Raw genomic sequence first — 12,217 nt, 5'->3', positions numbered from 1 at the left:
GGCTTCCATGTTTTCAAAAGTAATAGTTGGGGATTGCCTTCCATTTATCGTCAGACGTTCTCAGTAGTCTAGCAATCCAAGCCAAGCGCAGTGCTTTAATAACTGTGAGAAAATTAACAAAAGTGATTCCCCCTTTCTTTACTGTTTGATACATAACTACCCTTTTTATTTTGTCTTTCCTGTTTTTCCATAGAAAGGCAAAAAGGTTCTCTTGAACAGTCTTAACTACTGATTCTGGAACAGTCAACATGGAAGCTGCATAAACTAGCTGTGATATACCCAAAGCTTCAGCGAGTAAAGACTTGCCGTATATCGTAAGATCTCTTGAGAGCCATAAGTTCAATCTTGTTTTCATTTTCTTGATCTTTGCATGAAAGTTTTCTTCAATACATTTGTTTGTATTGTAGGATAGATTTATCCCAAGAGCTTTAATGGGTTCTTTTGTTGTCTTAAAGTCAAGTACCTTTAACTTGCTATCTTTCATGGAACCCATCCACATAGCTTTTGTTTTTTTCTTATTTAATTTTAATCCTGAGATATTCCCAAAGCAATCCAAGATTAATAAATGAGGTTTGAGTGATTCCACATTTTCTGTTATTGTGGTGGTGTCATCAGCGAACTGTGAAATTTTGACCTTCTGGTCATCCGGAAGGGAAATGCCTTTACAATCTGAATCTTGGCGTATTTTAACTGCTAGCAGTTCCTTAGCAAGGATAAATAGAAGAGGACTTAGCAGACAACCCTGGCGTACTCCTCTCGACATGTTAAAATAAGTTGTCAAAAACCCACCATTCATAACTGCACTTTGTACATCTTAATAAAAGATTGTGATCCATCTTTTCACATTTGGACCAAAATTGAAGGTGTTCAAAGCTTTATTCATAAAATCCCATTCAAGGCTATAGAAAGCCTTTTCGAAGTCTATAAAAAGAAGCAATCCCGAAGTCTTTTTAGCGTCTACGTATTCCATTATATCACTCAAAAGTCTTATGTTTTGACCTATGTATCTTCCCTTGACAAATCCGGTTTGATCTGAATGAATTAATTTCGGTAGGTATTTTTCTATTCTTTTTGCCAAAGCTGTAGTCAAAATTTTATAATCAACATTAAGTTAAGATATTGGACGCCAGTTTGCAAGTTCCTTAAGGTCTCCGTCGGCTTTTGGTATTAAAGTTATAATTCCCCTCCTTTGCGAAATTGATAGGGATCTGTTTTGAAAAGCTGCCTTGTAAGAATTTTTAGCAAATCTCTCCAAATAAGGTCGTAGAAAGACTCATAAAATTCTTTAGTGAAACCATCTTCACCTGGAGTTTTATTGTCCGAGAAAGAGCTCACCACTTCTTTTAATTCCTCGTATGTAAAATCATGTTCTAGTGAATCTCGTTCCTCAGTATTCAATTGAGGGATTTCAATACCCTCAAAAAAGATTCAAAGCTCTCATTTTCACCTTGTGGCACGTCATTAAAATCTTTTTTGGATATGTACATATTGCTATAAAAAATTTCGAGTTCTTTCTCAATCTTTTTTGGCTCTGTTATCGTTTCTCTGTCCTTCAATTTCACCTCGCGTATAAGCTTTTTTTCATAATTCATTTTCTCCAAGTTGAAAACATATTTTGTTGGTTTTTCTCCCTGTTCAAACCATTTCACTTTTGATCTAAAAATGGCCTCCTTCCCTCTGTTTTCATATATCTTTTTCAGTTCTTCTTTTGCGGCTTCGTACTCCACAAGAACGTTTGGATCTAAATTTTCAAACTCCGTATTGCAAATTTTATAGTCAAGATCTTGTAATTCTTTTTGAAGTGTTAATTCTCGTTTTCTAAATTTGTATCTTTTTTCTTTAGAATATTTAATTGTTTCCATGCGTATTTCCATTTTGATTAATTCCCACAATAACTGTTTATCCTTGACGTCCCTGTATTTCTCGTGTATTTGAGGATAACAGAACGAAATGTGTTCTATAAAATCGTCATCCTCTAGGAGGGAGTTATTAAATTTCCACGTGCCTGGGCCTCTCTTGAGCTCACTTCTTATATCCATCTTTAAGAAGGTAGCTTGATGATCTGGTGCAACTGACGTACGGATCTCAGCATTTTGGACCTCCATAGAGATCGGACGAGAGATTAAAATAAAATCTATTCTCGATTTTAAATTAATAGTTTTAGACTCATAGGTGGAAGTTCTTGTTTTCGGATGCAGTTTTCGATAGATATCAATAAGATTCAGTTCGTTCATAAGATTGTCAACAGCATCTCTATAATTCGTGGATTTCCAGGCTGCACCTCCACTTTTATCTGCTTTAGTAAGTGTGCAATTCCAGTCGCCCGCGATAATTGACCTGGAGATGTATGTCTTATTTACGAGAAATTCACTCAAGTTTTTAATAAATTCATTTTGGTCTCGATAATCAGTGGGTGCATAGATATTTACAATAAAAAATATTTCCTCACAAATTTTAAGTTTTGAGATCAATATTCTGCCTTGATGACCTGCTTGAATGACGTCGAAATTAAGACTAGAGTTCGGGTTTAACAGAATGCATACTCCCTTGGAGTGTACAGTCCCATGACAGAAAAAAATTCTTCCGCCCCATTCCGCAGACCATATTTTCTCGTCATCCGGTTGTGAATAGGTGTCTTGTAAACAAAAAATAGTGCCTTTTTGCTGATTTAAATAAGAAAAGATTGCTCTCCTTTTATTTTGATTTCTTAAAGCTCGCACATTAAGCGAGATAACTTGTAAATTACATGCCATTACTTGGTGAAAAAAAAAAAGAATTGTTAAGTTAATGCAAGGCTCAATAGTTAAAGACAATGTGTGATAGGAGACGAAAAGGAATGCAGAACTGTTAATGATAAGGCACAAAGACATTGCAAATATAGCAAATCACCTAATAAAAAGAAAAAACAAAAACAATAAAAAAGAAAAGAAAAACTTATTCTCTTCTGGGAATTAAACAAACTATCGGCAATAAACCTGTAATCTTAAGTGCTAACGAGAGAGGTCAACCAACTTAACACATTTAAAACTAACAGGTATGTAAAGTTAAGAGCTAAAGATTAATGATTCGTCATTGTAAGGAATAATAGGACTTTTAAATCCTAGAATAAATCTTAGAATCTTAGAATTGTAAGGTTTTTAAATCTTGATAAGATTCAATCCTTAAAGGTTTAGCAGTGAGGTCTGGTTTAAAAAAGATTTTTCCGTCTATAGTCCAAGCCTTGCCGTTGGTTTTTTTTTTGCTTACTTTTCTTACCTCTTTAAACAGTTCGGCTCTCCATTCCGTTAAGTTTTCGTTGATGTAAATCTTGCCCGGTCCTAGATCTTGCAAGAAAACATTTTTAAGACGCAGTCTGGCATTGTATAACGGACTCTTTGCATTGTATCTTGTAAAGCGGACGATGATGGTTCGGGGTTGGTTCTTGGATTTTACGTTCATCCTATGAACTTTGTCGATGTCGCCACGCGTCAAATTGACATCCAAAAGTTTTCCTAGTTCAATAACGTTCTCCGCATTATCTTCATATTCTCTTTCAGAAATCCTGTGTATTACCAGATTAAACTTTCTAGTATATTGTTCTAAATTGTCATGACTTACTTCACCTTCGTCGAGTCTTTGCTCCATGTCTGTCAACTTTGTTCTGGATTTCAACTTGTCGTCCTCAAGGGGTTTTACTTTCGACATTAGGATTTTGTTTTCACCAACTAAGATATCTACTTGAGCCTTCACAGAAGCTAAGTTATCCTGTAATTCTTTGTAGTTTACCTTTAATGAATTTACCTCAAGTAGCAGCTTCTCTGTGTTCGTTTTGATTTCAGTAAGTACTTTCCAAACATCAGCCAGTGAGGGCGATTCGTTGATACTCTCTTCGGACGCCATGATCGTTGCAAATGTTTGTGAGTCTGAAATTTCGCCTTCTTGGTCTTGGACAGTTGCAGGGCTTTCAATACTTGACGAGCTGCTTAACTTCTTTCGCTTTCGCCGTCTAATCTTTGACATTCTCAATATTTACTACATTTTTTGGGGTTCTTGACCTCACAAGTGAGCGAGCTTAAAATTGTGCGTCCACCCTTGGCACCCCCTCGACCCAGTCCTCTATGTTCGGAAATGTGAAATGCCAAAGGGTGTCAAAAAATGATTCACGTTCTGCGTGAATGTTGGGCGCGTATTTCATTTTCATTTATTTATTCGCCATAAGGGGTACAAGAGAGAGAAGAAAAAAAAAAAAAGTCTTACTGTTTACAATCTCATGGCGAGGAAGCCCAAAAGAAGCCAGCAGGCTTATAGAGAATGGGCTCCCTCAGATAAATAAATAGAACAGAATTTTAATTTTATGAGGAAAAATGGCAGAGCTACTGTAAAAATCTTATTATAAATTAGATAGTCATATTGATCATAATTAGGTTAAAAAACAGAGAAAGAGAGGAAAAAAAAAAAAAAGATATATATATATAAATATTATAATAAATATTTAAGATAAGAGGAATGCTTTCAGCTTACGGCAAAACGAAGCGGTACTTGTTGCATTACGAATTTCAGAACTCAGAGAATTAAAAAATTTAGGACCTTGGAAACTAATTGAGAACATTCTTACATTGGTTCTGCACTGTGGTAAATGAAAAAACTTTGAACTTCTAGTGCCATAAGAATGCACCTGGTGTGTCACCAAGAACATGTTATTGAAGCTATCAGGAAGTAAGCCAGATCTGTATTGATACATAAATTTACCTACTTGAAATTTGTAGATACTCTCAAGATTTAGAATTTTTAAATTTTTAAATAGAGGGTCAGTGTGAGCATCGAAAGCACTCCTCGACATTATTCTTATGACCCGCTTTTGAAGTGTGATTAATCTTCTGAGGTTTGATGGGTAAGTTGATGCCGAGACGCTCACGCAATAAAATAAGTATGGGTAGATAAGGCTGAAATAAAGTATCTGTAAGGAAGAGTTATCAAGGCAAAAACTTGATTTATAAATTATACCTACGGCTTTAGACACTTTCCGTGGAACATTATGTATATGTGATTTCCATGTTAAATGTTCATCCAAAATTACACCAAGAAAGGTAGTTTCCTTAACCCGATCAATCGAATAATTACTTATGTTAAAAGCTAGATCAAGTGTTTGCCTGTTTTGTCTCGGTCTGAATATGATAAAATAGATTTCTTAACATTGATTGATAGCTTATTTGTATAAAACCAACAAGTTATCTTTTTCAGTTCTAAATTTACAACTTCCATAAGATACGAAGCATCAGTGTGCGAATAGAAAATATTAGTGTCATCAGCAAATAATATCATCTCTAAGACCTTTGATTATGGTTGCCGAAATGTAGCAAAATTCGACAGGGCTTATATATGTTCAATATATCATACATATTGGAAATTAAACTGCTATAGATTCGTTTTTGTGGCATATATATTTGATACACATGTAGCAAAATTCAACAAATTCTTTTAAGTATTTGCTGAATTATTTCCTTCAATATCTATTCGATAATTTACTACAATAGCCATTCGATAATCAATATTCATTCGATAATTTACATAAGTATCCATTTGATAATTTACTTCAATATTCATTCGATAATTCACCCCAATATCCATTCGATAATTTACGGTCAGGTCCATTCGATAATGTACCTCAATATTCGTGCGATAATTTTCTCTCACCCATTCGATAATTTACCACAATATCCATTCGATAATTTACATCAGTATCCATTCGATAACCTGACCTCAATAATCATTTGATAATTCCCCTCAATATCTAGTCGATCCCACACGTGACCGATATCTCCATATTAGGATTGAGCGGCCTGGTGGCTAAGCTCAAAACACATGCGATAATGGCGCAGCTTCCCCTGAAAGAGTTGGTGAAAGAAAAGGTATGTATTCCTTTTATTGTTGCCTTAGAGTTGTATTCAATTCCTTTAACGACTTGAAAATGCTCATAAAAAGCTTTAAATCATTACGTTTTTCACAAATTAAGCGGCTAACAATGTCTTTCTCAAAATGCATAGGTTGCTCGTCAAATGGACAACGTGCTTGGTAAGCTTAAGTTTAACTTAAATCTGAATACAGCCAAACTAGTTGAAAATATATGAAATTAGTGAAGTGCAGTACTGGAAAATCATGTCGATTTTAGAGGTGTTTCATGATATGTGAACCAAAATTTGGTTTGAAATTTAAATCTAGAAATGACAAATTAAACCAACAGGCAGAAATGACTATGCCAACCTGCATGTACGTCCAACACCAGTCCCTTCTTTGTACCTGTCGGGCCCATCCCCTCAAGTTCATCCCACTACAAACATCATGGCATACATACAAATTAAGCTATTAGCCGAGGACAATCATTGATTTGAACAACCTACCTGTTGAAATAATGACATCTAATTCCTTTATGCAATATGAGGTCTCGGCTTGTTGTAGATACATATTATTGTTTATGACACTTGAACTGTCCTGGAGGATTTTGCAAGTTATTGCTGTAGATGTAGATGAAGCTCATTATGTATTTCTGTAAGGCCCAGGTGAAACGCTGTACTTCACACGGGCCAACTAAATCACAGTTTTGTTACTTATGCCCCCCCCCCCCCTCCCCGCCCCAATGCGCACACACGCACTCACGCACTCACACATACAACAAAAACATCACATTCCACTTGTTATTACAGTACAGGTGCCTTTGCATCTTCTATTTTGCATTAAATGTTCAGACTTCAAGCTCTATTATGCAAATGGCCTCTTTCCCCTGTAAATTATGATCTCTTCTTTCTGGGAGGAGATAATTAATATTTTCTGGGATGACACCGTGAAAAATATCTTTTTGTCTAATCTCTAGACACTTCTTTGCCAAGGCAAGCACAAAGTACATCTGGGCTTCAAGCACAGGGTTCATCTGGGCTTCAGTCAGTTGTCAGTAGTAGTCAAATCTCATCCTCCTAAACAGTTCACGAATGCAAAGTTCTTCTGTTAACACCAGTGCTGCTTTTCAACCTCCAAAAAGGCGAAAAATATCAGCCCGTAGCTATGTTATGCCATCTCAGAAGAAAGAAGCACCAGTTGAGCTGAAGTCATTTGAATTAGTTTTATTACAATATGCTGACCCTCAAGACTTTAAGAACCCAGACGGGACTATTCCTGACGTCATTCCAGACTACTCAAAGACAGATGCAGATATCTTGTGCACTGGCATGGTTGACATATTGACCAATGCAAATGAGTCATCAGTAAGGGAATGTATTAATGAGGTACTAATTACCAGGATAGAAGATCTCCGATGTGAAGACTTTGATTTTGTAAAAGTCAAAGGCAAGAAAGTTTCAACACCTGCCTTCAAGAAGCGACAGGAGATTGGGTGTAAACAGGTCAGATCACTGGCTGGACAGGGTGCCATATATGTTAGACTCAACAAGAACAGGAATGTAAATGAATACATCAGTGATAACTCAAAGGATGAAGAGAGCCCCTACAGCTGCAATGCAGCACCTGATGTTGTTACATGTATTCCAGAGGTATCTTCAGAGCCTCTGTTGGTGGATGATAAAGGTGATGATGATACCAAGATAATGAACAGACTGACAATGATGTTTCCAACCCACCCTGACTCGTATCTTCAAGAAGTTGTTAAGGATTCAATTGATTTAGCACATGCCGTTGACACGATGATCAGTGATGACAAGGGTTAGTGAAAAAACTGTTATTAATGTGTGATGTGGGGAAAGCCTAGGAAAAAAAAACCAGGGGTACTCAGGATCTAAATGGCATACAGGTGCAAGAGTTAAGGGGGTTAAAAATTCGTGATTTGGAGTCTAGGGGATCTGGAAAGACAATTAATGTACCTTTACTTTCATGGGTTGTTAGATTATATACAGTACTTAGAATCTACAATGTAATATTTCTGCCAGGTAATTTTTGTAAAGGTTGCAAATAGGAAATTGTCTGTTGGCTTACCATTAGTTACCATTAATGTTTGGCATGGAATTATGTGGGATTGATACTTGAGGCAAATCTTGTCAACAGACAAGATTTTGTTGTATGATGACAAGTTGAATAGATTTTTTCTTCGGCCATTAGTTCAGTTCGTGTGTTGGACCTTGGTTCCCTTGGCTGCTGTAAACAACTTTGTTCAAGTCAGTCGTTTTACAGTTCTCCTCTTTGATTTGAACCATCTGATTCACCCCTCATGGTCCCTAAAGAAGTTGTTTAAGTTTGGTTGTCTGGCTATGTTCCTTTCATAAGATATGAATTTTCCTTTTTCTTTTCCTTTTTTTTTTTTTGGATGATAGCAAATGCATCACAATGTTTACAATTATATAAATTAATACCAACATTACACAATTCCAATGCAACTATTTACCTATTCTTGTAATAAAGTTCCTCTCTATTGATAAGCATTTTCCTTCTGTTGATAATTTTTCAGCCAAGGAATCACTTCATGAACCAGCCTCACTGCCTGGGAAATGTACAGCTACCTGCAGACCGATGTCTGTCCTATCTGCCTTTCAAGAGAAAATAGCTGACAATTCAGGACAAGACTACCCAATCCATGTGAAAAGAGAAGGTGACTTATTCAAGCAAGTGACATTGATCTATAAAAGAGCAAGTATAAATGATCTTAAGAAAAGAGCAAATGTCACATTTGCAGCGGGTAACCTAAAAGAATTGGGTTCTGATGCTGGAGGACCTACAAGGGAGTTTATGCACTTGGCCATGACAGCATTGCTTGAACAAGAAGTCAGTGGCTGTTTGCTTTTTACTGGAGATGTAGACCATTTGATTCCTGTACATAATTAGGACCTCCTTGATGATGGTGCATTTATAACTGCTGGAAAAGTAGTGGCACATTCAGTTTTGCATGGAGGACAGGGATTTATTGGGATGTCTCCAGCTGTAGTAGCGTACATTGAAACACATGATTTGGACAAAGCCCTTATCAGTACTTGTATTGAAGATGTCCCAGATATCGATGTCAGAGAAACAATATCTTTAATCCTTACATCTACTAAGGATCAGTTGCCAAATTTGAGGATTCAGAACCCTGCTGTTCTGGACCTTCTTGATGATTGTGGAGTGGTTAACCTGCAAGAGGACAACAGACATAAGGCTGTACAGAAGATCTTACTGCAGCAAGTAATTATCAAGAGAAAGAATGAAATCGAAGATATCATGAAAGGCATGGATAGTCTTTCTCTGCTGTCATTCCTAAAGAGTCATCCGTGCATCTCTCCATTGGTGTTTACAAAGAAAACCGAAGCAACCCCCTCAGTTGAAGAAGTTCAAAATTTGATAGCGGCTGAAGACAACACCTCACTTACTGGTAGTCAAGAAAGAGCCGTGGATTTTCTTAAGGCATATGTTGCCAACCTTGGAAGTAGAGCTGAAGGTAATCTTTGTTATCTAACCTAGAGGATATGGGGCAGTTATTCATTTTCAAGTGCACTGACAGTGTAGCATTTGCTGATAAATGTTATCCCACCAAGTGAACTCGTAATAAATCTGCATCTGTAGATTGCAAATTCTATACAACTGTGTCATACTTTGTGATTCAACGTGACTACTGAAACTATTCGCAATTGGCTTTATGATGCTCTATAACACTTTCGGGCATTTTAACAGGAAAGTTTTGGCAACTTATGCCTTAAGGATATGATTGGGAAAAATGCATTTCATTGCAAAAGTACACAAAATTATAAAATAAACTGGTGTGAGGAAAAAAGTGCTGTTTTGCTCTGACATTTTGAAAACTGTAATGTATGAAAAGTGTTGAATAATGATGTTCTGTTAAATTAAATTCCAGGAAACAGTTTTTGTCCAGAAGCACTAACCCCACTGCAGGAATTTATTCATTTCTGTACTGGGACACCTTACATCCCATCCTATCTTGGAGAGAGAAAGATTTCTGTTGGCTTTGCAAGAGATCCAAGGGCTATTTATCCCAAAGCAAACACTTGCTTCTGGAAGCTACAGCTGCCTACTTGTTATACCTCTTTCCCTGCATTCACAGAATCATTTGACAAATGTATTGAAATTGAAGGGCTGGGGTTTATGATTGCTTAGATCTTGGTGCAAGTCATGAGTGGATTGTTACAGAACCAGAGATTGTTATAGTTTATCCAACAAGATTACATCGATTTCATGCATTAAACTTTGCATATCACAAATAGTTGTTGTTAAAAAGTAGCGATAGAGACAGATTGGACAGGAGCAGTGATATCAATTCTGAACTGCAATTTCAAGGATAACTACTGCATTACTTTGCCATGAAAATGTTATGTTTTCACAATGTTATTTAAGAGAGAAGCTGGATCTGGTTTGGCTTAATTAACATTTGTACTTGAGTTTAAGGTAAGGTTATAAAATTACTATGGTTTCTTTCAGTTACAAAATTTAAAATAATTGTTATTGTTGATAGCAAGTAAAGGAACCCCCCCTATGCATGGAGGTTGTTACGTCCAGGTGTGAACGATCTTTCAAAACACATTGCAAACCCTTACACTTTGTTGATGTTATACAATGTTATGTGAAGTTTGTACTCCTACTACAGCTCGTACGATGTCTGATTCACATATATAGTAAATATACTTAATTAAAAAGGAGTTCATTTGGAGTCTGGTTCAGTTGTTTTGTTGTGAGTAAATTATTCACCGTGACTCTCTACTGATACCTAATTAGAGTGAAAATCAAAGTCACAATGAATTTGAACAGACCCAAGACTATTTTTCAAGGACCAATACCATTTTTCCAAGGACTTGTTTCTCTCAGAATGCAATCCTGAAACATATGTTTAGCACAAGAGGAAGTAGTACGAATACTAAATAGGATCACCCATCTAGCGAGATTCACTTTCACAGTTTTTGTGCTAATCAACCATTGTTCACTTACCATGAGTAAGTGAGTAGATGTAAGGTAATATGCGCATCATGTGTGTTTCAAGTGTGACCATCTGTCACTCTTCATCTGGTCAAAAATGGAGAAATTTGGTTCTTGGCAAAGAAGGCCCGGAGCCTACACTGTTTCCATGCCAACATCCTAGGAGGTATCATATCTGTAGATTACTGTTGACAAGTTTGTATGACTTCAGTGAAATATTTCTAGAGATATCCGTGCTTTTGTGTTTTGTGACTCCATTTTTTAAGTGAAAACATGAATGCACCATTCTTTACTTTTTACTTTTAAGGGCCTTTGGAATAGATGGTTTTCACTCACGTGACTTGGCAGCCATATTGGTGTACAAAACAATACAAAATGTATGCATGGAATATGCGTCTCTTGTTCTTGTACACCAACGTGGCCGTTGTGACGTCACGTGAAAATGATCTATAAGCAAACATAATATTTTTTATTTCATAGGCACTTAACGTGGGATACAGTTTCATACTGGGCAAGAAAAAAGACATTTTTTTGCCACTTAACTGGGCCTCCCTTCACAGTAGTCAAGTTGAATTTGCGGCTAATTATATTTAGAAAATAGATGCTACCATGCATCCTCAGAAAGGTCAAAGTGTACAAAAGAAAAAAGACATTTTTTTGCCACTTAACTGGGCCTCCCTTCACAGTAGTCAAGTTGAATTTGCGGCTAATTATATTTAGAAAATAGATGCTAGCATGCATCCTCAGAAAGGTCAAAGTGTACAAAAGTCAAAATTATGAAATGTGTTCCACTATTGATAACGAGCCACATTAGCATGAAAAACAAACCTTGCATTTTGTTACCTTTTTTCTGCAGATTGTGCACTAAAAACTGCACTTCTCTCAGCCAATTATAATTATCCAAACAAACAGTACATGTACAGAGTAGGGATTTGCATCTTTCAGGTGTAGAGTCGAGTAATTTTTACCGTGCAGATGACTTCAGTAAGTTGTCAGCTAAAGGGTGACTGCTTGAGTTATTGCTACCATAATGAACAGTCTGTTGCATTTTCATGTCAGCCTTTCGAAAAAGTCTAGAGCATCCATATAGATGTCGACTCCAAATGCTTGTGACTCTCTCAAGGGATTGATGGTTGACTTGAGTTGCTGAAGCACATCTGAGGAAAATGGGCTCTGGATATCATTAACTTCTACAGCCCCATGCTCTTCCAGAGGTACTGGTCCTTCCGGGTCAACACCGTAAAGGTCTATATTAGGTTGCAGCTCTGCCTCTGTTTCTGCCATTGTGATGTCGGCATTGTTGCGTGCAGCAGAACCATTGACCCACATTCTCACTGGG

At 36.7% G+C, this 12,217-nt stretch overlaps 2 protein-coding genes across 2 annotated transcripts in view; one reads left to right on the top strand and one right to left on the bottom strand.

The window, feature by feature from the left end:
- The first annotated feature begins 6,962 nt into the window (after window positions 1–6,962).
- Window positions 6,963–8,802, top strand: LOC138056172 (uncharacterized). Its single transcript, XM_068901997.1, has 2 exons — window positions 6,963–7,689; window positions 8,429–8,802. Exons 1-2 carry the CDS (start codon window positions 6,963–6,965, stop codon window positions 8,800–8,802), a joined length of 1,101 nt encoding a protein of 366 aa, XP_068758098.1.
- A 3,034-nt stretch (window positions 8,803–11,836) lies between these two features.
- LOC138058085 (uncharacterized) overlaps window positions 11,837–12,217 on the bottom strand; it is a 1,626-nt gene continuing 1,245 nt past the window's right edge. Inside the window, exon 1 of the mRNA XM_068903975.1 lies at window positions 11,837–12,217. This exon is cut by the window's right edge and continues 1,245 nt beyond it. Coding sequence (XP_068760076.1) covers window positions 11,929–12,217 — 289 coding nt within the window. The 3' untranslated portion in view covers window positions 11,837–11,928.

This window comes from Montipora capricornis, chromosome 7, assembly GCF_036669925.1.
Source record: "Montipora capricornis isolate CH-2021 chromosome 7, ASM3666992v2, whole genome shotgun sequence".
NCBI classification, from domain to species: Eukaryota; Metazoa; Cnidaria; class Anthozoa; order Scleractinia; family Acroporidae; genus Montipora; species Montipora capricornis.
This window is presented reverse-complemented; position numbering and strand designations above follow the sequence as displayed.

What these genes read in the sequence shown, in the direction of transcription:
- LOC138056172 (XM_068901997.1), top strand. Translation starts at nt 6,963, where the DNA reads ATGCAAAGTTCTTCTGTTAACACCAGTGCTGCTTTTCAACCTCCAAAA. An exon ending in GATGATCAGTGATGACAAGG is followed by an intron (nt 7,690 to 8,428) that starts GTTAGTGAAAAA and finishes ATAATTTTTCAG; the next exon opens with CCAAGGAATCACTTCATGAA.